General features: G+C 43.4%; 1 protein-coding gene across 1 annotated transcript in view; it reads right to left on the minus strand.

Annotated features, from left to right (window-relative positions):
• RAB11A (RAB11A, member RAS oncogene family) overlaps positions 1 to 19,507 on the minus strand; it is a 43,940-nt gene extending 24,433 nt beyond the window's left edge. The window contains exons 1-3 of the mRNA XM_081965234.1: positions 19,311 to 19,507; positions 2,703 to 2,898; positions 1,509 to 1,702 (exon numbers count right to left, since the gene is read on the minus strand). Of these exons, the coding sequence (XP_081821360.1) occupies positions 1,509 to 1,702; positions 2,703 to 2,898; positions 19,311 to 19,353 (433 nt within the window). The 5' untranslated portion in view covers positions 19,354 to 19,507. The remainder of the gene's footprint in view (positions 1 to 1,508; positions 1,703 to 2,702; positions 2,899 to 19,310) is intronic.
• Positions 19,508 to 26,333: the final 6,826 nt, after the last annotated feature.

Raw genomic sequence — 26,333 nt, forward strand, 5'->3', positions numbered from 1 at the left:
GATTTATGCTTCACAGAAAACACAAATAATTGAAAACCCTGATAGATACAAAAAGAAACAAGACAAGACTGCCCCTTCTCCACTCTCGTTTATTCAATATTTCAAGAACCAGAATAGAAATATAAGGGAAGGACTATAAAAGAATGTGCAGGTAATTCTCCACTTATGACCATAGTGGAGCCTGTCCATCAGAGTCATAAGTTGTAACAGTCACAAAGCAGGTCACCCATGTGACCAATCTGATTTTACAACCTTATCGGCAGTGGACATCGAGAAATGCCACGGCTGTTAACAAACCAATAGTCCTCAGTGGGCTGGTTTAGCTAAAAAACTAGAAATGAATGCCAGATTTTTGGCAAAACTGTCATAAAACACAGTCATGTTACCATGGGATGCTGCATCCTGGCCACTAAGTGCCTCACCTGTGGTCACATGACCTTGGGTGGGGAACATCAAAACTGTATCCCCAGGAATCGTCCTTGTAACTATGAACGGTCCCTAAGAGACCATCAAGAGCCACTTCTATGATGAGTGGGCTAAAAAATTTAGTTATAAAAACATAAATGGAACTAATATAAATATTATAAGACTCCTTCCCATGGGACAATGGCTTTGCTTTGAATTCTTTTAAAGCAAAACATAAAACAATGGGAAAGAACCGGAAGGATCTAACGATTACACTTAAAGGAAACGAACATTTAATTTGACTTACTAATACAGAATGGAGCAAAATAATTCGACATTAGATAATATTTGTAAATCATGGAACCAGAAGCGAATTTTAAGAAGGCCTGACATTATATATAGACTGTCTTTAAAAGATGTTAAACTGGACCAGCTAATGTCTTAATAATTGAAAGGGATACACAAACAAAAAACCTGGATAATTCTCCTACTGGATTTACAAAACAGGCTGTTAAAACTTTTGAGAACAAAGAAAAAAAATAAAGGAATTCAATTTCTAGGATATTATTTAAAGGGATTAAAGAGCAAGATTGTTAAAAGAAACGGAAGACATGAATTTGGTTTATTTGATCAAGGTTAAAAGAGATATTTGGTTACCTCTTAATGGACTTTTGCTGACCAGACTTTAAGAATTTGTTTACAGATAAGGGATAAGATATTAAAAGAAATCATTTATTGAATCTTAAAAGGTGATAAGCCACTGAAATTATTTATACTCGTTATGATGAAAGAGGTCATATTTTTGTATATATATTTTTCTTTACTATATCATTTTCTTCTTTTCTTTCCAGCAGCTTCTGTAGTTTTTCTAATTCTTTTTCATTTGTATCTTTTTAATTGTAACGCTTAACAAAATTGCCGCAAAACGTCCCGTCACTGCCCGATGTTGGGCTTGATTGTCTCTCGTCTATTTTAGCTCCAGTTTTGCAGCCAGACAAGCAGGCATCAGGAACAATTAAAGCAATCTGCAATACACCTCTCTCTGCAGGCGAGGACGTCCCAGGGACGCAGTGACCATCGGAGGGGGTCCCAAACCCACTAACCTGCAAAGGCTCGGGCCTCGTCTGTTGGAACGGCTCGCAGGTGACGCAGGTCGCTTTTGTTCCCCACGAGCATAATGACAATGTTGCTGTCTGCGTGATCTCGCAGCTCCTTCAACCACCGTTCCACGTTTTCATAGGTGAGGTGCTTGGCGATGTCGTAAACCAGTAAGGCTCCCACGGCACCACGGTAATAGCTGGAGGCACAAAGCACAAAATTGATTATCCATCGTTTACATTTCCAGGCCCGCCCGCTCATTGACAAATCTGGGCGGCTTACAAGGATGGAAACAAATGCTGTATTAGGGTGGCGCAGTGGTTAGAAGGCGATACTGCAGGTTACTTCAGCTGACTGCCAGCTGCCGGCAGTTCGATCCTGACCAGCTCAAGGTTGATTTAGCCTTCCATCCTTCCGAGGTAGGTAAAAGGACCCAAAGTGTTATGGAAAATGTGCTGACTCTGTAAACCGCTTAGTGAGGGCTGTAAAAGCACTGTGAAGCGGTATATAAGTGCTATTGCTATACTGGTAGTCCTTGACTTTCGACCACAATTGGAATTAAAATTTCCATAGCTAAATAAGGTGATTGTTAAATGAGGAATATCCGATTTTATCACATTTTTTGCCAAGTGAATCCCACGGTCGTTAAAACGAAACTGGCCTTCCCCATTGATTGCTTATCTCTCTCCTCCCACGACCTGGTTTCAAACGGGCTGTAGACCCCTGATTTAAACCACTTAAAGGTAGCTAATGTGTCTGTTCCCACTACATAAATTTCTTCCTCTTCTTCTTTTAACAACCCCATAATCCCTTACGAGGTGGGCGGTGGGAGTCGGAGCAACTGAATGGAGCTAGCAGAGTGTTTACTAGCCGGATGCCCTTCCTGTCGCCAAAGCAGAGTTTTGTTCAGCAGATATATTCTCATTGTGCCCAGAGAGAGAAATATCTGCCTCTACCTAGGATTGAACTCACAGCCTCCTGATTGTGAGGCGAGAGCTCCATCCCCTAGGCCACAGCACCACTCCACATAATTTTCTTCCTCTGCCATGTTAAAAATAATCGTAGAAATTAAAAGTATTATTGTACATTTTCGGTTTTCATTAACCCAGAGGAAACTGTATGGAAAACAAGGGGGGTGGCATAATAAATACATAAGACACATTGGGATATTCTGGGCAGGAAGGGAAGGGAACACTTACGCAGATGTGATGGCTCGGTATCGTTCCTGCCCAGCCGTGTCCCAGATCTGAGCTTTGATGGTCTTGCCATCCACCTGGATGCTCCGGGTGGCAAACTCTACACCGATGGTGCTTTTGCTCTCCAGGTTGAACTCGTTACGTGTGAAGCGAGAGAGGAGGTTGCTTTTCCCAACTCCGGAGTCCCCAATGAGAACCACTGGAAAGGTGAAAACGGAAGATTATTGGAGAAAGAACTTAGAACAAAAAGTAGGATTTTGTTACTCTATATGTCAACTGTGGCGAGAATTCTGTGGGTGTCAAGAAATAGAAAGTGGGATTCGGACTTTGGCTGTTTTTACTGGTTTTTCTGCCTGGAAGGCTCCTGGAGTGGGGCTGAAAGGCAAAAGGGAAGCAGTATGCTCCCTCCCATATGTGGGCATACCAGGTGCTTTGACATAACACTTAATCATTCCCCTGGCTCAGCTGATAAGGGAGGAGAGCTTGTGGCTTAGCTGCCTGATATGTAAAAACAGCCCACATTCCAATCCCAGCAAGGGTATGGCTAGCTGACATGAGCTAAATAGTTTGAAATAGGTCTATACTAGTCTCCCTTCATTTATTTATCAGCAAAAATACAACATAAAATGGTTTTTCTGTCTGAAAGGCTCCTGGAGTGGGGCTGAAAGTATGCTCCCTCCCATATTTGGGCATACCAGGTGCTTTGACAAAACTATTGATAGATAGATAGATAGATAGATAGATAGATAGATAGATAGATAGATAGATAGATAGATAGATAGATGATAGATAGATGATAGATAGATAGATAGATAGATGATAGATAGATAGATAGATAGATAGATAGATAGATAGATAGATGATAGATAGATAGATAGATGATAGATAGATAGATAGATAGATAGATAGATGATAGATAGATAGATAGATAGATAGATAGATAGATAGATAGATAGATGATAGATAGATATGCCATTGCAACTTATAAAGTAATAAATAAGTTCAGAAACGTGTGAGCCCGGCAGAGGAAGAAGGTTGGGCTTTTGAAGTCGACTGCTGCTGTGAACCTATGGAGTAGGGGCGTAGTTACGGGAGAAATAATAAATCACAACCCACCAACAAGCTCTTCCTGAGAAAACAAGCCTCTCGCACATAAAAAGGGATCCAGCAGCCTCAGCAAAAAGACAGCTTTTTATAGAAAAACACCAAAGGTTATGAACATTCCCAGGCGGCCAAGCCAATCCAAAGCGGCACACAATCCAAACGCCAGGTTAATTAAATTTCTGCTGTTTCTCTGGAAAGCAATAAATCTGGGGAGCCAGAGAAGCGCCCGGCACGGGGGGTCCCCCAAAGCCTGCTGAAAATTCCCCATCGCCCTTCCAGCAGCGGGCAGGGCACACGGAGCTGGCCTCAGCAACTCACAAGGACACCAGCCAGGGAGGAAATGCATTACCTCATTGGGTAATCAGCTGACTCATATTTAGGGCTCCAAACAGCTTAAAACCACTGCATAGGCTGAGGTTCTGCAAACACTTGGCAGGTAAAGGACTGGGTGGGAAATGAAACCGGCCTCAGCAGGCTGGAAAGGTTTTTTTTTTTTTTTGCAGGGGCAGAAAAGAGGGAATATTTTAAAAGACTGTAGGAAGTTAGCACACACCCCCACCTCCCCTAGAAAAATGAAATATCCTGGGAAATATTGAAAAGGCAGTATATTATATTTCCCTGGATAAGAAATGGAGAAGCATGTTTTTAGGCAGGAAACAGACTCACTCTTAATGGCCCCCACCTTTATCGATGGGCCATTGGGGTCCAGTCTACTCTACATAGCAAAGATAGGATTAGCCTTCTACAGAAACTCACCACCTGGCATCTGGGAAGAAACAATGCTCAACCAAATGTGGACTCAAAGTACAACCTAAAGAGTTGCCGTTGCATGGCCCCATGGGAGCCTGACAACCAATCAGAATACAAGCTCAAAGGCTAGAGAGGGCATAAAGCTAGGAACGTTAAGCCCCTTCTTCCTTTTTTCTTCTTCACCCAACATCTGGAAGCATCTGATCCCCCTTTTCTGTTCAGGAGCTCAAGCCAGGTGATCCACCATTAAACCATCTTTCCAAGCAGCCTCCATGTTTCCAGTGTCTTTGTCCCCACTTGGAACTACACCCAGAAGGACGTTTCTTCCAACAAGGCTCTTAAACAAATGCATTTGGGGAGGGGGTTGTATCTGTGTCTTCAGGGTCACCTGAGTGTTGTTCCTGGTTTCTGCAATTTGCAATCCCACCCCCCTCTGGAAATCCATTCCTATTCCCACACTATTCAAAGGGGATGACCTGGATGACCGAGAATCTTTACAGACTTTTAGCTATCCAATTTAGGATGAAGACCCTTGGAACGATGTGGGGGAAGGAATGGATTTCCAGAGGGAAAATTGCAGACTACAGGAACCATTTGCACCACTCAGGTGACCCTTAGGGCACAAAGAAACCTCCAAGTGCTTCAAGGACCCTCTAAAACAGTGTTTCTCAACCTTGGCGGCTTTAAGTCCTGTGGACTTCAACTCCCAGAATTCCCCAGCCAGCTATGCTGGCTGGGGGATTCTGGAAGTTGAAGTCCACAGGACTTAAAGTTGCCAAGGTTGAGAACCCCTGCTCTAAAAGGATGCAAATGACCAGCTGTCTGCAAGGAGTATAAATCCTTCCATTTCCCCATCATCCGGTCAGAGCTGGAGAAGTTTCTTGGATGAGAAGCAAAACGTCTTCAAAGAAAAAGACAAGAAAGTCCAGTTGCCTCCTGAAAAAAGCCCCTTTGGGACAACCAGGATCTGGGTGACTGAGAATCTCTCCAGACATTCAAAGTTACAACACTGAAACAGTGACTTATGGTGGTTTTTTCATACTTAAGACCCCTGAAGCATCCCCATGGTCGGGTGATCAAAATTCAGACAACATTGGCAACTGATTCATATTGATGACGGTTGTCGTGTCCTGGGGTCATGTGATCCCTTTTTGAGATCTTCTGACAAGCAAAGTCAATGGGGAAATTAGATTCACTTAATAGCCCTGTTGTTAACTCAGTGCTTCTCAAATAGTGGGGCGGGCCCCCCAGGGGGGGCGCGAGGCTCCGTAAAGGGGGGCTCAGCTCAAATTATTTTATATATTTTTGTTTTGCAGGTTAAAGTTTTTTTTAATATTGTGTTCCTTTAAATCCTGTGCTCCTTTAAATCTTTTCTGCTACAGTTAATAAAGCTATTCTTTGTTGTAAATTGATCCACATTTCTTTCTTTTTTTATTCTCTTATACGTTAATAGGGATACAGTGTTATGCAGAGGTGTACTTATAACAATTTTATAGACAAATGATACTATTTACAGTTGCGCGGGGGGCGCGAAATGTTTTCTTCTTCCTAGGGGGGGCATGACAGAAAATAATTGAGAAGCACTGTGTTAACTTAACAACTGCAGGAATTCTCTTAACAACATGGCAAGGAAGGTCATAAAATGGGGCAAAACTTTTTTTTCCCTTGCCTGGGAACAGAAATGTTGGACTCAACTGTGGCCATAAGTTGAGGACTACTTGGGTGGATGAGGAGAATGACAGGTCCCCTTTGCCCACCGTACAACTTTCCAAACTCTGAACGTGGCCCAGAGTCTCCAAAGCAGCTCAAACCTAACATGAAGTGGGGACTGGAAGGCCAAAACAGGAAGCAGAACTGGTGCAAAGTTCTCCTGTCTGTGCCGTAATTCCCAAACGTGTCACAACACAACTCCCATCAGCCTGGGCCAAGAATGGCGGAAGCCAGCGAGACAAGTTCAGCCAAGGGTAAACGTAGCAAGGAGGTCAAAGTGCAGGGTCTCCAAAGCCCTTCTGTAAAATAGTCCTTTCTCTAAGTGATATCCAATCTTGCACAATTTTTTAAATTATTGTTTTATTTTTTTATATCCCGCTTTTATTATTTTTACAAATAACTCAAAGCGGCAAATGTATCCCCACACATCTTCTTCCTCCTCCTATCTTCCCCCCAACAACAAACTTGTGAGATGGGTCGGGCATAGAGAGAGGGACTGGCTTTTGTATCTAAGGCAGGACTAGAACTCTCTGTCTCCTGGTGATGGGCCCAAAGATACCCAGCTGGCTTTTATGCCTAAGGCGGAACTAGAACTCTGAGTCTCCTGGTGATGGGCCCAAAGATACCCAGCTGGCTTTTATGCCTAAGGCAAGGCTAGAACTCCATGTCACCTGCTTTCCAACCTGGTGCCTTAACTAGATGGGGAATTTGCTTCTGGAAAAGATCTGGATTTGAGGGATTACAGGAGAAGCAGGATTTGCCTCTCACCCATGGAATCCAACTTTGTGCATTAGAATGCCAACTTTGCCATGAAACTTAACTTGGACAATAGAATCCCCCGGGAGTCAAATTCACAATAAAAAAGAATAGCTAATCTATTGTACAAGGACCATTGAGTTACTCCTGATATAAGAATACAGATAGCCAGCCCAGTCTCTGTTCTCCACAAAAATTAGTGTTCAGTAAAATCAGATGAGTGACCCCCAAATCAGTCCAAAATAAGAATAAGAAATCAAGCTCACAAAGAAAATCTTGATCCCTTTAATTATGATTTGTTAAAAAGACATTGCCAAGAAAACTGCAGGGACCTGTCCAGAAAGTTTCTGAGAATTGAACATGATTGAATGAAGGGGGGGAAAGTATATAATTTCAAAGATGAAGAAACTAATACAAGCTAAACATACATGAATATGAATAAAAAGAAAAAAATTAAAGTGCAGAAAATAAAAAGAGAAAAGGAAGAAAAGATAAATAAGAAAAGAAACGTATAAATAAGTAACTTCTCCCTTCATCATTGCATGTACAAGCAATTTCAGCAGCTTATCGTTTTCTCTGAAAATACAATAAAACATCTCTGCTTCCCATACATTCAGTTCAGGTCAGCAAAAGTCCATTGGGGGTTACCAGAAATAACATTTATATTTTATACCTAAGCCAACTTTATATTCCTTCCCTTTGGTTTTAACAATGTTAATCTTTACTCTATTTAAATAATCTCTCAGAAGTTGATTTCTTTTAATGGTGTTTTTGTTCCTTCTCAGAAAATCCTTCAAAATTTCCACAAGTCTCTTCCAAATCCAAAATAAGAAAAATATCCAAGTCACTCTTCTGGTTTCTTATTTGCATATCCCTATAATTACTAAGACATGAGTTGGTTTCATTTGCATATCCAGTATAACATCTTTTTCCTTACCATTCTTGTAACCTGTCGTTTTTAAATCCATATTCAAATCAGCCTGTCTTGTCCAGTAAAACTTGTTTCTATTCTATAATCTCTTTTAAAACCAGTTAGTCTATGATAGCAGACAATTTAAAGATTAACTTGAGTTTATTGTTCAAAAATGCCTTTCAGTTCATCCAAAATTAAACTATTCTGCTCAATTTTGTGTTACTAAGGCAAATGTAAGCATTTTTATTTATGTTCTCTCTAGTGTCTAACCTTAAAAAAAACGTGTGTGTTTTTACAATAACAGCATTTTCCCATGGGAAGGTTTCTTATAATTATTTGAAATCCCTCTGGACCTTTTAACCCATTTATAACTTTCTAAAATAAAGATTCTAATCATGTTTTTGATGTTTATTCTCCCTCCTCATTTTCTTAAGTCCTTAATCTTACACTTACAACTTCTTTCATCAAGAATTCAAGGGGACTCACTCAAGGAATGTTGTAAAACATATTGATCCAAAAGTTCTCAGTAAATAAAAAGCAATTCAAAGGCAATTCAAAAAATGAGGATCAGCTGAGCTTTTGGTCCATACAGAGTAGTACATTGTGACTGCAAGATTAGAAGGGATCCCTAGACTCCAAGCCACTCATGAGTTGATTGCAAAAATCTCTGTCTCTGCAAGATACTCACAAGGAGTGCATGTGGGCAAACTCATAATCTCTACTTTTTCTGGAGAGATGAAGGCAGCCAGAAGTCGCCTTCTGGTTGCCGATCTCTGCTGCTCCTTTGAGGATGTCCTGCTCATCCTGTCATCTTTTAAAGCAGGGGTATGAAACTTGATTTCACTGAGGGCCGCATCAGGTTTGTGTTTGGCTGGGGTGGGTGTGGTCAGCATGATGTCACTTGTGTTGGGGGGCACCTATGGTGGCCCAAGTGCTCTGCCAGCGAAAACGGGCTCTTGAGCTCTGTTTTCTGCTGGGATGGCCTCCTGCAGCCCTCTGCCAGTGAAAACAAAGCTTGGGAGGGCCGTGCGTAGCCCTCCCAAGCTCCGCTTTCACTGACAGAGGCACTGTGGGCCAGTCCTTTGCGATTTTCAGGGGGGCCCCACAGGCCAAATCTAAGCACCCCACAGGGCGGATCCAGCCCTCGGGCCTTGAGTTTAACACCCCTGATCTAAAGCGTCTCTCTGAAATCTTACCCTTTCTCTATCAGGACAAATATCATGCACGAGCCCTGCAGAAAGGGGAAGATTTGGATTTCAGACTAAACTGTTAGGACTTTGGATGTCCACGTCTACCTTCTCTGAAGGCTCCACATTTCCAGAAGAGGTCTCAGGCAGATCCAACGGCACATCTCAAAAGGAAACTAAAGCGATGGGTTTCTCAGCCACAAATACGTTATTTTCTTTAAACAATAACTTATTGTACAAATAAAATTAGCAACGTTCGACAGTGACCTGTAGAGTTTGATTGAGGGACAGGCAGATGGTGAACATAGAGCTGTGATGGCAAACCTATGGCACGTGGGCCGGAATGCCACACGGAGCCATCTCTCTGGGCACGCGAACCATCGCCCGTTGCTCTTCTGGGTTCTGGTGCACTGGGCAGCTGGTCTTCATGCGTGCGGGAGCACCAGAAAACTTAAGAGCAGCTGCCCAGAGCACATGTGCGCATCAGGAAGATGATCTTCCTGTTTCCGGCACATATGCGCACCAGCCACCTGGTCTGCCGGTTTCTGGCATGCATGAAGGTCAACTGGGCGGTGCGCATGCACAAGGCGGAAACCAGAAGATTATCTTCCCGGGATAATCTTCTGGTTTCCGGCATGCACACTCCCGTTTCGGCACTGGGTGCTGAAAAGATTTGCCAACACTGACATAGAGGATTTCAACTGCACCTCACCATCCTTTGCCATTCAACTTTCCGATTGGGACAACAACTAAAAGAACATGAAGTCAAAATAAATCAAATATGCCCAACATAATCGGGGGGAATCCAGCCTCAAAGAGTAGCATCTTGTTCTTTAAAATTCAGTTCAAAGCTACTTAAGCTGATCTGAAATAAATGGGTTTTTTTGCGAGAGGGACCAACAAGACTTAAATGTCTGCATGATATTTTTCTTAAGTGGACATAAAGCCTCCCCTACTTAGCAAAGTAAAAGTTGTGCCCACAATACTTTGGAGCAGAAAATGCAGCCATTCGCTCAGACTACAAGGGATCTGTAGCACAGTGAAAAGAAGGACTAGGGGTGACTTGATAGCAGGGTTCCATATCTCAGGGGCTGCCACAAAGAAGGAGTCAAGCTATTCTCCAAAGCACCTGAGGGCAGGACAAGAAGCAATGGGTGGAAACTAATCAAGGAGAGAAGCAACCTAGAACCAAGGAGGAATTTCCTGACAGTGAGAACAATTAATCAGTGGAACAGCTTGCCTCCGGAAGTTGTGAATGCCCCAACACTGGAAGTCTTTAAGAAGGGACTGGACAGCCATTTGTGCAGAGCAATATAGGGTCTCTTGCTTGGGAAGAGGGTTGGACTAGAAGATCTCCTAGGTCCCCAACTCTGTTATCCTATAACCAGTGGAACAACTTGCCTCCAGAAGTTGTTGGTGCTCCATCACTGGAGGCTTTTAAGTAGAGATTGGACAGCCAATAGGCTGGGGGTTGGACTAGAAGACCTCCAAGGTCCCTTCCAACTCTGTTATTCTACATTCAGATGTGATTAAATGTGCAGGTGAAGGAGAAGCTTTGGGGCGGCAGCACATTCCAGAGAAGGTCCCAAGACTGCGCAGTCCTGAACTGGATGGGAGAGGGAGGAAGGTCCAGGGGGGCCATGCCCTAGAATCTCTCTCTTGTAGGGTAGAAGGATATAGCGTCATGTATAGCCTTTATGTCCCAAAGATGCTTTTTCAAGAGGCAATTGGACTTTCTGGTTTTTTCTTTGAAGATGTTTCGCTTCTGATCCAAGAAACGTCTTCATCTTGAAGCAAAACATCTTCAAAGAAAATCAAGAAAGTCCACAGTTGCCTCCTGAAAAAAGCACCTTTGGGCCTACCCATGAGATGGATGACTGGGAATCTCCACAGAGATGGGTCTTTATGCTTTATGTAAACGTATCATCACCATCATTTTGGTTGTCAAATTCCTACAAGGAAGGCTGTTCAACATTGTCCTATCCCCAATGAGATGTTGCAAGTTTTCTATAGTTCTTAAAGTGTTAAACTCTTAATTCCCTGCTGCTCAGACATTAACACATTTTTAATTTCTTGATGCTAAACTTTCACCTTGCATAAGATGCTGTATTATCCCAAATAAAAACAACCCATTTCTTAGAGGGAAAAAAAAATCCTGTGAGCAGAACTTTCAATAACCAACTGCACTCTAGGGAAGGTTTTTAAAACATTAAACGTTAAGAGTTAAAATCGTTGGCGTAAAGAACATGGGGGAAGACCCTGCATGATCCAACTGCCTTGTTCCTTCCAAGGTCTTGATGACGGCTTCTAAAATGAATTCAAGTCTCCAAGCTGCCATTAAAAAAAAGCACGACGTGCAAAAGAGTGTGCTTTGGATTTGCTTCCAGTGCAAATATCAGCAAAGCAAGATTAATGCAGGAGGACTCAACCGGCAACCCAATTGAAGCTGACAAGCAGCACTTCTGGTCACTAATAGCCTGATCAAAGGGAAACTCCCAAACTACACTGTGTAATTTACTCCTGATGAAAAATAAGACAGAATTAAGTTTCAACTGACTTGCCTCTAATTCCAATATCACCTCCCTGATGCTATCTGGCAATGTTGGTGGCGACAGGCTTTTTTTATAACTTGTTATTGTTAGTTGTGAAGTCGTGTCCGATCCATCACGACCCCATGGGCAACGTTCCTCCAGGCCTTCCTGTCCTCTACCATCCTCTGGAGTCCATTGAAGCTCACGCCTACTGCTTCGGTGACTCCATCCAGCCACCTCATTCTCTGTCGTCCCCTTCTTTTGCTCTCCATCTTTCCCAGCTTGAGGTTCTTCTCCAGGGAGTCCTTCCTTCTCATTAGGTGACCAAAGTACTTGAGTTTCATCTTCAGGGTCTGGCCTTCTAAAGAGCAGCCAGGGTTGATCTCCTCTAGGGCTGACCGGTTTGTTGAACTAGATGTAGGTAACGGATGGTGTCGCTTGGACCTACCTGCAATCCAAGATCTTGGACAAAAGTCCAGTTCCTTTGCCAAAAATCACTGGCAGATTACTGCAATGCGGTCGATCCTTGAAGACTATTTGGAAGCTACAACTGGTGGAGAACTCCAGATGGTTCTGTGCCCTCGGGTGGCATATGTGACACCACTGTTCCGTTAGTGCACTGGCTGTCAGTTTGCTTCTGGGTCCAATTCAAGGTGTTGGCCATCACCGTTAAAGCTCCTTATGGCATGGGCCTCTAACCGTGGCAACTTTAAGCCTGGTGGACTTCAGAATTCTGGGAGTTGAAGTCCGCCAGGCTTAAAGTTGCCACGGTTGGAGACCCCCTGCTCTAGGGTATCTGAAGAACTGCCTTACCCCAATGGGGCTAACCTAGCCCACTTGTTCTAGCAGAAAGGGCCTGCTTCAGATCCCATCGGCCAAAGAATTTTGGCCAGTGGAATCTAGAAGAAGGGCCTTTTCGGCTGTGACCCCTGCACTCTGGAATGTTCTACCATCAGAGTAGAGGAGTAAAATTGAGGCGGGGCAATTAGGAGCCAGCAGAGCCACATGGCCAGGATTGGTTTGAGGGGTCCCTGGTGCTCTCTGAGCTTGGTGGTTTTCTTGCAGATGTTTTGTTACCCAAACTAGGTAATGTTATCAGTGCACCCTGCTCCCTCCCAGCACTGATGATGTTACCCAATTGGGTGATGAAACGTCTGCAAGAAAACCACCAAGCTCAGAGAGCACCAGGGACCCCTCATTTCAACCCTGAGCTACAAGTATTCTCCTTTAAGGGTAAGATCCTAACTCTATCCTCCTGGCCTTCTGCAAGAGTCTAAACACATGCCTCTGATTCTTGGCCTGGGACCCCAATAGGGTCCTGCTATATTGGGGGTGACGAATAGAGTAAAGAGAATTGTTACCTCCTGACTGCCCACGAATTTGGTTCTTAACTTTTAATCCTTTTATTTGTTTTTTAGCAGTTTTTATCTTTTTATTATATTGTAATTCACCCCGAGTCACTATATTAGTGAGATGGGCAATACAGAAATTTAACAAATAAGTATATGCAGATAGTTGCTTCAACCCAGACTGTCTCAATATTTGTGTAACTGATCCTTAGCTTTGGATCAGAATAACAAAATAAGGAAGGGACCTTGGAGGTCTTCTAGTCCCACCCACAAACTTCTGAAGGCAACCAGCTTCACTAGTTAATTGTTAGGGAATCGCTTAGTTCCAGGTTGGATCTCTCCTTGTTTAATGTTCATCCACTGACAGTCATTATGGATGAACCAATAGGCAGCTTCAACAACTGTATACTGTATACCGTATTTTTCAGAGTATAAGACGCACCTTTTTCCCCTCAAAAAAGAGGCTGAAAATCTGGGTCTTATACACTGAATACAGCTAATTTTTTTTGCCTCCCAAAACGCCGTCCCCTTCACCAAAATGGCCGTGCATAGCCTTTAGGAGCTTTGCAGAGTGCTTCTGGGGGCTGGGGAGGGCAGAAATGAACAAAAAGTGGGCTGTCTTTTGCTCAATTTTGCCCCCCCCCCCCCCCACGAGGAGCACGCTGCAAGGCTCCTAAAGGCTATGCATGCCCTTTTTTGACAAAAATCAGACACGTTTTCTGCTCATTTGGGGTGGCACCCCCCAGGAGCACTCTGCAAGGCTCCTAAAGGCTATTCATGCCCTATTTTTGAAGAAAAAAAAACCCACGAAAAACGGGCTGTTTTGGGGAGGTCTGCAGAGTGCAAAAACTGTTTATTTTTTAATTTGCTTCTTCAAAACCTTGGTGTGTCTTGGGAGGAGGAGCTGACGTCGCAACGACACGACGTACGATCTTGGAACTCCAAGATCGCAGTCGATACTTTTGCCGAGGTATGATGATAGTAATATATATAAATATACTTGATTTAAAATATATGATTTGATATGAATTGTAGGTGATGACTGTGGAACGGATGCACGGAGGTTTTGTAACCAATCGACACACTGTCTACAATTTGTAATGGAAGATGATTTTGTGGTGGGGGTTTTTTTGTGTGTGTTTTGTCTGTTTGTGTTTATTCAAAAATAAAAAAAATTCTTTAAAAAAAATGTGGTGCGTCTTATACTCCGCTGCATCTTATACTCTGAAAAATACGGTACTTTTCCTCATCCCAGCTTCAATCTTTAGCCTTCCAAGTCATGAGTGTTGAGATTATAAATCCATAAGAACATATTGCATATAAGCGACTTTAGCCTTTTGGTCTTCAAACTTGACAACTTTAAGAGTTGTGGAATGTAACTCCCAGCAGAGCTGGCTGGAGAATTCTGGGAGTTGAAGTCCACATGTCTAAAAGTTGCCAAGTTTGGACACCCCTGGTCTAAAGCAAAAGTTTCTCAACTTGGCCACTTTAAGATGGGCGAACTTGATGGCTGGGGAAATTTGGGCGTTGGTACATACATCCTAACGTGGCAAAGCTTGAGAAATACTGAAGTTCTAAATCAGATTTCCCCCACATTAGGCAACTTTTAAGACAGGGCACCTCTGGTTCGTTTAATCCAGGGGTGTCCAAACTTGGGAACTTTAAGACTTGTGGACTTCAACTCCCAGAATTCCCCAGCCAGCCATGCTGGCTGGGGAATTCTGAGAGTTGAAGTCCACAAGTCTCAAAGTTCCCAAGTTTGGACACCCCTGGTTTAATCACTCGTAGCAGGAAAAGCCAATACATTCAACCTAACAAGCTCCAGCAGCCAATTTGTTGCACCAAAATTCTGCCATTATTACGACAACGGAGCGATACTATTTCTCTTCCCAATTTGCATGACGGAAATAAAGCCACCTTCCCACAAGGCAAACGTTTCATGGCACATGAGCAAGGTTTTCATCGTTGGAACTTGCTATGTAAACTCACGATTTTCTTAAAAGTGCTCCTCGGCTTTCGAGCCCGTTTAAGTCCAGAATTTCCATTGCTAAGCAAGAGAGTTAAGTGAGCTTTGCTCCATTTTACCACCTTTCTTGCCAGTTGTTTTTTCTTTTGAAGACATTTCACTTCTCATCCAAGAAGCTTCTTCAGCTCTGACAGGACGGTGGGGAATGGAAGGATTTATATTCCTTGCAGACAATGTCTCCCTATTGAGCTTGCTTGCCAGAAAGTCGCAAAAGCTGATCACATGCCCCTGGGACACTGCAACCATCATAAATATGAACCAGTTGCCAAGCATCCGATTCTGATCACATGACCATGGGGATGCTGCTGCCAAGGTCATAAGTGTGAAACAAAGACATTTTTTTCAGTGCCATTGTAACTTTAAACAGTCACTAAACGAATGGCTGTAAGTCAAGGATTACCTGTATTTGATTAAAGTCATACTTTGATTAAATTCTATTTTATGTTTGTAGTTCTTACATTGGTTAAGACTGTTAGGTTATTTGTAAGTGTGGATGTTTTAAATGCTGATTGATGATTTTTAAAATTTATGATATTGGTAAAGTACCACGAGGCACCAAGCTAGGAAGGAAGAGACCATGAGTTCAAGACTTGCCTTAGCATGAAAGCCAGCTGGGAAACTTTGGGCCAATCCCTCTTTCTCAGCCCAATCCACATGGTGGTTATTGCTATGGAGAAACTAAGAGGAGGAAAGTATATAGTGTGTGTTTGCTGCCTTATTTGTAATAAATAAATAAAGGTGGGTGTAAATAAATAACACTTAAGATGTCACGGATATAAGTGGAGTGAACAAACGAATACCAGTATTACCAGGGGGTTGTTTGAAATTCAAGTGATACTCATGTCATGCAGGCCAAAATGATCTGAGAAATAATACAGGAAAGCACTTAGAGGCATTTCCAATATGGGAGTCAGTATGAGGATAATGTGACAAGGCTAATTATTCTTCCTTGGTCTTGGAAGATGTTAACTGTAATCGGCAGCATTGGGCAGATGTTCTACATGATCTGACCTGGGACTGAAAAGGAACTTCAGGTCACGGCACAGGTGAGTCTCCAACTGGGAAGGCCGGATCAAAAGGAAACCCAGTTCTAAAGCCTAGGAAATGAGACCAGTGCCTGTTTCCACTTTCCTCACCTTTGCTTCTGAAAGAGCTGGCTGCAGAGCTCTGTGCAATACTTCCTTTTCATAATGAAACGCTCGTTATCTAAGCAGACAAGTATGGCACTTCCCCAGCACATCCTGTCGACTATCAGAAAGCTGAGTAAGCAACCTGGGAAGAATGTACACCCATCCCAAAGGAGGACGGTCCCTCAAATGAATTTAGGCAGAAACAACAGGAAGGGAAATGAGGCCAGTGGCAAAATCAAAACCAAGCAACCCACATCACCTTCCTCTGTGATCCGCACAGATCAGGGTTTGGCATTCCAAAGGTCCAGGGTTTTGTGGGTCAGTGGGAGCATAACTTCGGGGGGCTACGACTATCAACTAAAGGGAATCTAATCTATTCATGAAATGGCTACCCCAAAACAAGGATGGATGGAAGAGCCCAAGGGAGGATATGTCTATTGCATATCGATTTCATTGAGGGCCACATCAGGGTTGTGTTTCACCTCGGGGGACCTGGGAGACCTATTCATCGATTGGGATTCATTTTCGGCCGCGACAGCCTCCTGCAACCCTCTGCCAGTGAAAACGGAGCTCGAATGGGCCGCACGCAGCCGACCTAAGCTCCATTTTTGCTGGCAGAGGGTTGCAGGAGGCTGTCGCGGCCGAAAATGGAGCCCGGGAGGACTGCACATTGCCCTCCTGAGCTCCGTTTTCACGGACTGGTCCACCACTGTTTCAAAGGCCGGCCAGATCTGACCCAGAGGCCTTGAGTTTGACACCCCTGGTCTACTGCTACTTGGGAAGAATATATTTTAAAGAGAATCCAATTTACCCTTAAAAATAAATGCACACTAACTGTAAAAGGTGTGCAATACATTTTAAAAAGAAATCTCAGGTTCAAAAGCTAGCTTTCTCTTTCCAGCCACCCCTCAAAGATGCAAAATAAACCTGCAAGTTCATGCATTTAAAACAAACCTCATTAATATATTAAATCACTAACCTCCAGATTGAAAAGCCTTACCACTTTGGCAACCACTTCCTCTATTTCAAAGGGCCACAAAAATTAGGGAAGCAAAAACATGTAGATGAAACACCCAAAGAGGAGTTGAAAATTATACTTTTTAAAACCCAAAGCCAAGGCAATAATGGCTTATTCTCAGACTGGGAATTTGCTTTAAAAAAAAAAGATTTTCTTGAAAGTTTAAAAAAAAACAAAAAAACAGGGCGAGTAAACTTTTATTTGTCCGAATCAGGAAACTACCATCCCCAACACATTTGGAACAAAAGTCAAGCCACAACCCTGCAAATATCTCTTAACAAACGATTGCAGCAATCATTCGCATAAAAACTATAACAAAGTTAACAGTTTGGATCCTCACATCAAAGGAGTGCTTAGAAGAGCTGGCAACCAAGAGAAAGCTTACTAAGAATTTGATCTTTGCTGTACCCACAAAACTCTTAAGAAACAAAGTAAGTATTGGAGCAATAATAACAAGACACCCTTTGGAGCACTGAAAAACAATACAAAGAAAAAGAAATAATAATCCTAAACAATTCTATAATAACAAGACATTCCTGTTACACCTGATAACCTCCTTTGCTGCCAATGCTTTGTGCCATCCTGCCCATCCCTGAGCTGCCTGGCCCTTATTTAAACATTCAACTATTGTGCCTAGCTAGGAAAGACAATTCTGGAGAAAAGGCAATAAACTGGCATATTCAGAACGCAGAACCTTATTGTTAGGAGGGTGAGGGAGGAAACACAAATGGGGAAAAAACCCAAAGGAGGTTTAGAATTTATTAATTTGACTGGTTTACTCCCATCTTTTCTTTTCTCCACCTGAATCAAATACCTTCTTCTTTTTAAAACAAGTTTGGCTAGAATTAAGTGAATTTCTCCAACAAGCAGATTGCCTGCATACTGGTAGAAATAAATGGGGTAAGGATGCTTAAAAAAAAGATTTCTGTTCCTAACCATTTTTACACCCCATACTAGATAATAAATTCCTCCAGGAATTCAACCTTTCTCAGAGGACTTTGCTCTTTCTTTAAAATGAATTCATTTTTTTTTGCACTGCAGAAAAGTTGCTCTTGAGTTCAAGGTTCACTTCCAGGTTTTTAAAAAAAAAACAAAGCAAAGGTTTTTTTTTTAAAGGCTGGAAATGAGAAAGATGCTGAAATGGATTATTTCGCCCTGGGCTAATTGGGGGCCAAAAAAGGGTGAAGCACCCCTCTATCCTCCTGGGCCTTCTGACAAGGAAGGGGTCTCATAGGATCTTTGGGTGGAGAAGAGACCCTCAAGGACCCTCCCCAAATCCAGCACCCTCCCAAAACCTATGCAGGTGGGGCACCCACAGCCTCTGCAGCCCCTACCCACTTGCCTCTCCCCCCCAAAAAAAGCCAGAACAAGGGAATGAATGAATAAGGGGAGACTTCAGATTCTGCCTAGACCAGTGGTGCCCAACGTGTGTGTGTGTGTGGGGGGGTGATTTTTAATTGGGAGGGGGAATCTGAACCTTGTTTAAACCAAGTTAATGGGCTTTTAGGCTTCCTCCGCTGAGTAAGTTCACTTTTTAAGTAAGAATTATATGTCATGGGGGGGGGGGATCAGGAGATGCTTAGGTGGGGCACGGCCAAAAAAAAAGGTTGGGAACCACCGGCCTAAGATTGGCAGAGCTGCCAAGTAGATGCCGAGACCCGGAAAAAAGGAGAGAATAGAGGGGAGGGGGCTCCCATCTGGGGTTCAAGGGAAAGGAGAGCCTCCCCCTCCCCCCCCCAAGGATTGCGCCTAGCAGAGAGAATTGAGGCTCTTTCACCGCTCATTTCGCCCACCCCCCAATACAGAGACTCTGCTCGGGAAGGGCGATTCCCCCTCCTTTCTCTGCACAACAGCCCCGCGAGGCAGGACGGGCGGGAAGGTCAAACGGGAGCCAAGGTCACGAGGAGACGCTTCGGACGCCCCCTCCCCTTGGAGACCCCCGAGAGAAAGAAAAGGCGGGGCCAAGGGGGGAGGGTTCCCCCGAGACCCTCGTTCTGCCCGCCCCTCATTCCCCACTGCGACTCAGGCAGGCCGGAGAGGAGCGGCCGTCCCGCCAGGAAGCCTGTCCGCCGGTCTGGAGGCTCCGGCCGGGCTTTCCCCCCCACAGGGCGGGCGGGGTTCGCGCTTCGGAGCCTACCTTTAAAGAGATAGTCGTACTCGTCGTCGCGGGAGCCCCCCATGGCGGCGATGGCGGCCTCTGAGCGAAGAAGGAAGCGCAGGCAGAGCCAAGGGGCCGCTCCCTGCAGCAGCCGCCGCTCCCTCCGCCTCCAGACCAGTGACGCTCCGGTTCCGCCCCCTGACCGGCCTCGCGCGCTCTTCTCTCCGCCCACCGAGGGCAGCTTCCGGGCAATGCTCCAAGCGCTTCCGGGATTACGCCCTCCGTGGGAGGGGGGAGCTCTTCCGGTGCCGAAGGGAGAAAGAAGAGCTCCAGAGAGACGCGGGGGAGAGGGTGTAGCGCGTCCCCCGCCTCTAGTTTCCGGTTCATTAAGGAAGTGCCGGAAGTGTCCCCTGTCAGTCGTAGCCGGAAGTGGAAGGACTCTCTGATTTTGATCTGTCAGGGGCGGGGTGGGGGAAAGAAGGAGCCTTCCCGCATCTGACTAGCCACTGAGAGGCAGAACTGCACTTTGCTGCCCCCCGTCGGTCGGCCGGCTGGTTGCAGCCTTGAATGAGAAAATTGGTGGAACGGCAAAAAAAGTTAAAAAAATAAAAATGAAGGGGGAGGAGAGAGGCGGGGTTTGCAAAAGAGCTAGGCCTCTGAGCATGCACAGAGTGCTGCCTTCTACCCACCCACCCCCGCCCCTTACATTTTTCCCCCTTTGAGTCTGGTTGCAATTCGCCCTCGGTGCCGCAGAGCATACGCAGAATTCCTTTTTCTCCCCAAAGGCAGCAGCAGCGGTTCCCCCCCCCCTTTTCCCTCTCCCCCCTCCCTGCTGTCCTCTGTGCATGCTCGGTGGCCCTTTAAACCCCCACCCCAAAATCCCTGCCACTCTCTTGCCAGGCAGCGAAGGAAGCCTCTGCCAAGGCGGCTTTTCTGCGGGCTCCTGACGGCCCCGGTGGCGCTGCGGTTCCATGGTGTAATGGTTAGCACTCTGGACTCTGAATCCAGCGATCCGAGTTCAAATCTCGGTGGAACCTGCTCAGCTGTCTCTCTCTTTTCCTTCTCCTTTTAATCTTTGGCTGCTTCTTTCCCCGGGAGCTTCCTCCGGAGCCCCTGAGGCTGGGTGCGGGTTTTTTTTCCCATTTAAAATCGGCGCTTTTCAAATTCGGATGCTTTAACAAGAATGGACTTCAACTCTCAGAATCCCCCCCCCCCAGCCTTTCCAGCTGCCCAGGCGGAGCCCCTCCCATTAGAATAAGGATAGAAGAAGAAGAAGAAGTAGAAGAAATAAGAATAAGAATATAAAGTAGGAATACGAATATAAGAATAAGAGTAAAAATAAGAAAGAATAAGTTGAAAAGAATAAAAATAATAATATAAGAATGAAAAAAATAAAAGAATATGACTATAAGAACAAAAATAAGAACAAAAATAAGAACAAATAAGAACAAGAATATAAGAATAAGTTGAAAAGAATAAGAAAGAATAAGTTGAAAAGAATAAGAATAAGAAAGAATAAGAATGTAAAAATAAGAATGAAAATAAGACTAAAAGAATACGAATATAAGAATAAAAATAAGAATATAAGAATGTTGAAAAGAATAAGAAAGAATAAGTTGAAAAGAATAAGAATAAAAGAATAAAAGAATAAGAATAAAAGAATAAGAATAAATTGAAAAGAATAAGAATAAAAATAAAGAATAAGAATGAAAATAAGACTAAAAGAATACGAATATAAGAATAAGTTGAAAGGAATAAAAATAAGAAAATAATATAATGAAAATAAGAATAAAAAATAAAGAATAAAAATATAAGGATAAGGACAAAAGAATAAGAATATAAGAATAAGATTATAAGAACAGTAAGAATAAGAATAAATAAAAAATAAAGAATAAGAATATAAGATTAAAAGAATAAGAATAAGAAGTAAGAATGAAAGGATAAGAATATAAGAATATACAAATAAGTATGGAATTCTTTATTGGCCAAGTGTGATTAAACACATAAGATATTTGTCTCTGGTGCAGAAGCTCTCAGGGTGCATGCAGTGTACAGAGTAATAATCATCATCATAATGATATCAAAAATAGAAGGCGGTAGAAAAAAATGAGAAGGATAATAGCCACAGAGCCCTGCTACATGCGTAAATATCCTTAGGGCACTGTGGGAATTAGCTGTTCAGCAGAGGGATGGCACGGGGGGGGGGGGGGACGACTCTCCTTGGGTCTAGTTGTCTTGGCATGCAATGCCCTACAGTGGCATCCCGAAGGGAAAAGTTGGAACAGTTTGTGTCCAGGATGTGAGGGGTCTGTAGAGACTTTCTCAGCCCTCTTCCTGACCCTTCTACAGTTTACATGCCCTCGATGGAAATCAGGCTGGTTTGTTTTTTTTCCCTTCAGTCTTAATTATCTGTGGATAATTATCTCTGTCTTGTTTGGTTGCTGTTCTCTAATTTTGACACGCCCATTTGTAAAATTCTCAGTGCCCCCCTCTCCTCCCAGGTAGGAAGTCTGGGATGGAAAGAAAGTCTTGCCCCAGTGGTGGGTTCTTACCAGTTCGCACTGGTTTGGTGTGTAGGAAGTTAGCACTCCCCCCCTCCCCTAGAAGAATCAAATATCCTGGGAAATATTGAAAAGCCAGAATATTATATTTCCCTAGATCAGAAATGGAGGAACATGTTTGTAGGCAGGAAACAGACTCACTCTTAATAGCCCCCACCTTTGTCAATGGGCCATTAAAAGGCCTGAGTCAGTCTATTCTACATAACAAAGATCTCCCCCTTCAGCTCCAGGGTGATGGGGTTAAGGCATGATAGTATTAGCCCTTTACCCATCTCACCACAGGGCACCTGGGAAGAAGCGATGCTCAACCAAACTTGGACTCAAAACACAGCCTACAGAGTTGCCCCTGAATGTCGCCATGGAAGTCTGACCACCAATCAGATTTCTTACACAGGAACAGGAAACAGAGAGGTGGGGCCGAAGAGAGTATAAAAAACCCAGCAAGCCCCTTCTTATCTCTCATCTTCTTCACCCAACATCTGGAAGCATCTGATCACCTTTTTCCCAGGACCCCAAGCCATGTGGTCCTGTCCCCCATTCAACCATCTTTCCAAGCAGCCTCCGTGTTTCCAGTGTCTTTTCCCCCACTTGCAGCTGAACCCAGAAGGACGTTTCTTCCAACAGCCTCCGAACCAGTAGGGACGGCATGTTCGCCATGCCCCCGAACCAGTTCCCCGGTCACCACCACATCTTTTTTCGCCTTTTTAAATGTTCTGCGCATACGCAGACCTATTTATAGGCAACTGCGCATGCAGGCGGAGCGCACGGGCGAGCAAAGCGAGCGCGCCCAAAATCGCGCACACACCGAACCGGCAGTAATGCCGTAAGTAACCCACCCCTCTCTTGCCCCTTTCTGCATAAATGAAGACAATTGTACACAAAATACACACACACATCAGTTACTCTGCAGCCCTTTGGATTATTCCCTGCAAAGATTCCCAGCATTTCTCCAGAAGGGCCAATTTTGATCAGGGAAGCCTCCAAAGCAGAACAAAAGACAGATGTTGCAAAAGACATTTTTGAGAAATAATGATTGCATCAGTGGGATGAAATAACCCCATGCCTGGATTTGAAATTCCAGGGTCTGCTTCCAAAGAGAGGCAATGGCAAAAGAAAAAAAGGCAATGGAACAACTTGGTCGGATGAATGTACAAATATTAAATTGAGGTCTAGGTGGCAGCAGGTAGCCAGGTTTGGCTGATCTTAAAATGCCAGCAGAATCAGGAGGTTTGCATTTGCAGACGGATGGAGCCTGGATTGAAGAGACGGAGAAAGGCCCATGTGATGGATCACTTTGTTGGGGACAGCTCTCCGGAGATCTCATCCGTCCAACAATGTAGATGATAACTTTAAACTCTTAAGCTTCCAAGCATTTTAATGAAGGGTCCTTGGTGCTCCCTGAGCTTGGTTTTTTTTTTGTTTTTTTTTGCAGAGGTTTTATTAATAGAACAACAGAGTTGGAAGGGACCTTGGAGGTCTTCTAGTCCATCCCCCTTCTCAAGCAGGAGACCCTATCATTTCAGACCAATGGCTGTCCAGTCTCTTCTTAAAAGCTTCCAGTGATGAAGCACCTACAACTTCCGAAGGCAAGCTATGCCACTGCATAATTGTTCTCACTGTTAGGAAGTTTCTCCTTAGTTCTAGGTTGATTCTTTCCTTGATTAGTTTCCACCCATTGCTTCTTGTCCTGCCTTTGGGTGCTTTGGAGAATAGCTTGACTCCCTCTTCTTTGTGGCACCCCTGAGATATTGGAAGACTGCTATCATCTGACTCCTAGTCCCTCTTTTCACTAGACTAGACATACCCACTTCCTGCAACTAGATAACACCATATTTGCTAGTAATAGGACTAGCACTGATGATGTTACCAAGTTGGGTAATGACTCATCTGCAAGAAAACAACCAAGCTCGGAGAGCAGCAAGAACTCCTCATTTAATCCTGAGCTACCTATGTTCTCCTTTATTGGAAGCACTTTAATCTTTCCCCTGTTTTTTCCAAATTGTTCTCTCTCTCCCTCCCTCCCTCCCTCCTTCCCTCCCCCCCCCCTCTCTCTCTCTCATTTTCTGCTCTTATCTTGCCTTGGTTTCCCTTGTTTTCCCCCCACCGCCCCGGTTATCAACAAGTGTCCAATTACATGCTAACAATTTGTTTGGAGATAAGGGTCTCCAACCTTGGCCACTTTAAGACTTGTGGACATCAACTCCCAGAATTCTGAAATTCTGCCCAGTGGTGAAATTCAAATTTTTGTACTACCAGTTCTGTGGATGTGGCTTGATGGGTGTGGCAGAAGGATACTGCAAAATCCTCATTCTGTTCCCACTCTGGGGCCAGCCAGAGGTGGTGTTTGCCAGTTCTCTGATCTACTCAAAATTTCCACTACCGGTTCTCCAGAACCTGTCAGAACCTGCTGAATTTCACCTCTGCTGCTGCCTTATGTGACCTTGTAATGGCCAGCGGTTCTCGTGGCACAATCCAATGCTTAGTTTTGATACCTCTCGTGTTAACCACCACCCCCTTATCCCACTCCACAATTGTCCCTCCCCGTTAAACATGGCAGGTTAACAGCACGCAACACATAATGTAGCCTGTTGACCATCCAGCTTAGGCAACCTCTGAATGAATTTGTAGGACACACTAAAAAGCAGCCGAACCTCCAACGATGAGTAAGATTGCTATTCAGAAGATGCCAAACAGGTGACATGACAAAGGATGGTTGGGTGTCCTCTCCCCTGTGGTCACACATCCCTGACACTTTGGAAACCGTGGCCCAGGTAGAATTTCCTGTTTTTTTAATGCTACGGTTTTTTTAAAAAAAATTGCAGATTGCTTTGATAAACATTGGGCTTCCATGCACGGAGGTGGAAGCAAAACCTCGCCCTCCTGGCTTTTTTCCATCTGCTACTAAACCACTAAAACAAAAAAAAAAATCAAACAACAGAGGAAGCTGCTAACTTCATCAGACTTTAGAAGACACACCAAATCAGGCTGAGAGGGTAGGAGGAAAAATGTGAGGAAGAATTTGAAATGTTGGATGTTAAGAAGTCACAAGATCCTAGTCCATCTTAAGCCCCAAAAGCTCCTTCATGTCAGACCTGCCACAACTTGGTCTTCTAAGTAGAAATGATCCTTAACTCCATTTGTTGAGAAAGGTATAGTTTACTAGAAGTCAAGTGAATGACATTGGTGAGAGGGTTTGTGCCAAATTTTCCCAGTTAATTTTCCTCCCTTTATCCCAATCCCATTGCTTGCCTCTTATTGTCCTCAACCTACCAATTACTGCCAACCTGCCTCCCATTGAGGACCTGAACACTGCACGAGTCAAAAAGAGGGCTGCGAAAATATCTATAGACCCCTTGCATCTTGGACATAAATTGTTTCAACTCCTATCCTCAAAACGATGCTATAGGGCACTGCACACTAAGACAACAAGACACAAGAACAGTTTTCCCCCCAAACGCCATCACTCTGCTAAACAAATAATTCCCTCAACACTGTCAAACTACTGTATTCACTAAGGCTGCATTACTATTACTATTAGTCTTCTTTTTTTATATAAATATTTTTTTTATTTTTGAATAAATACAAACAGACAAAACAGAAAAAAACCCACAAAATCATCTTCCATTACAAATTGTAGACAGTGTGTCAATTGGTTACAAAAACATCCGTGCATCCCTTCCACAGTCATCACCTACAATTCATATCAAATCATATATTTTAAATCAAATATATTTATATATATTACTATCATCATACTTCAACCTTCATTTGACTATAATTGTTTTTACGTCCTTTTATATAAAATATTCCAGATTTAGAGCAAAACCACATAATGGCATTCCGTTAGCTCTTCCCAATATCATCCAGTAACATTACATCTTTATAACATGTTCTATATAAAAATTGGTTATATTTAATAATAGAGTTTCTAAACCTCCTTTTGTAGTCACCATTTGCAATTTATATTGAATGTCCTCTTATCAAACCAATATATATGCATTATTATCATTATCAATCAATTATTTAACTGTATCCATTATCACTTCATTTTATACATAATGCTCTAAATTTAACTAAATTTGACTTAATTTTTTAATTATAAGCTTTCATTACATCAACCTGTGTCTTGTGCAGTCTTATGTCTCTTGCCATTTGTGGTATTAGTATTCTGGTTATTTCTTTAGTAAGCTTTGTATGGACTTCTCTTCGCAACTTATTGCTTATTGCCTATCTTGTATAAGCTCGAAACCCTCCATCTGCTTCTTCAATCAGCTTATCTTTGGTTATCGCTAGTGCTTCTCTCCTTAGTTCCATCAGTTCTTCTCTCTTTTCTTCTTCTATACTTTGAGATCTGGGGTAGAGCTCCAATCCATCTACTGTATCTCCCCTTTCCATATTCCACTCTTTCCATTTCCAACCACGCTCAGTTCACTGTCAGTATCAACAATTTTCTTGTCTCTTTGTTTATTTTTTCCTTCAGTTTTTAGAACTCTGACCTCCA

This window comes from Natrix helvetica (genome assembly GCF_964273705.1).
Source record: "Natrix helvetica genome assembly, chromosome: 12".
In the NCBI taxonomy this organism is placed as follows: domain Eukaryota; kingdom Metazoa; phylum Chordata; class Lepidosauria; order Squamata; family Natricidae; genus Natrix; species Natrix helvetica.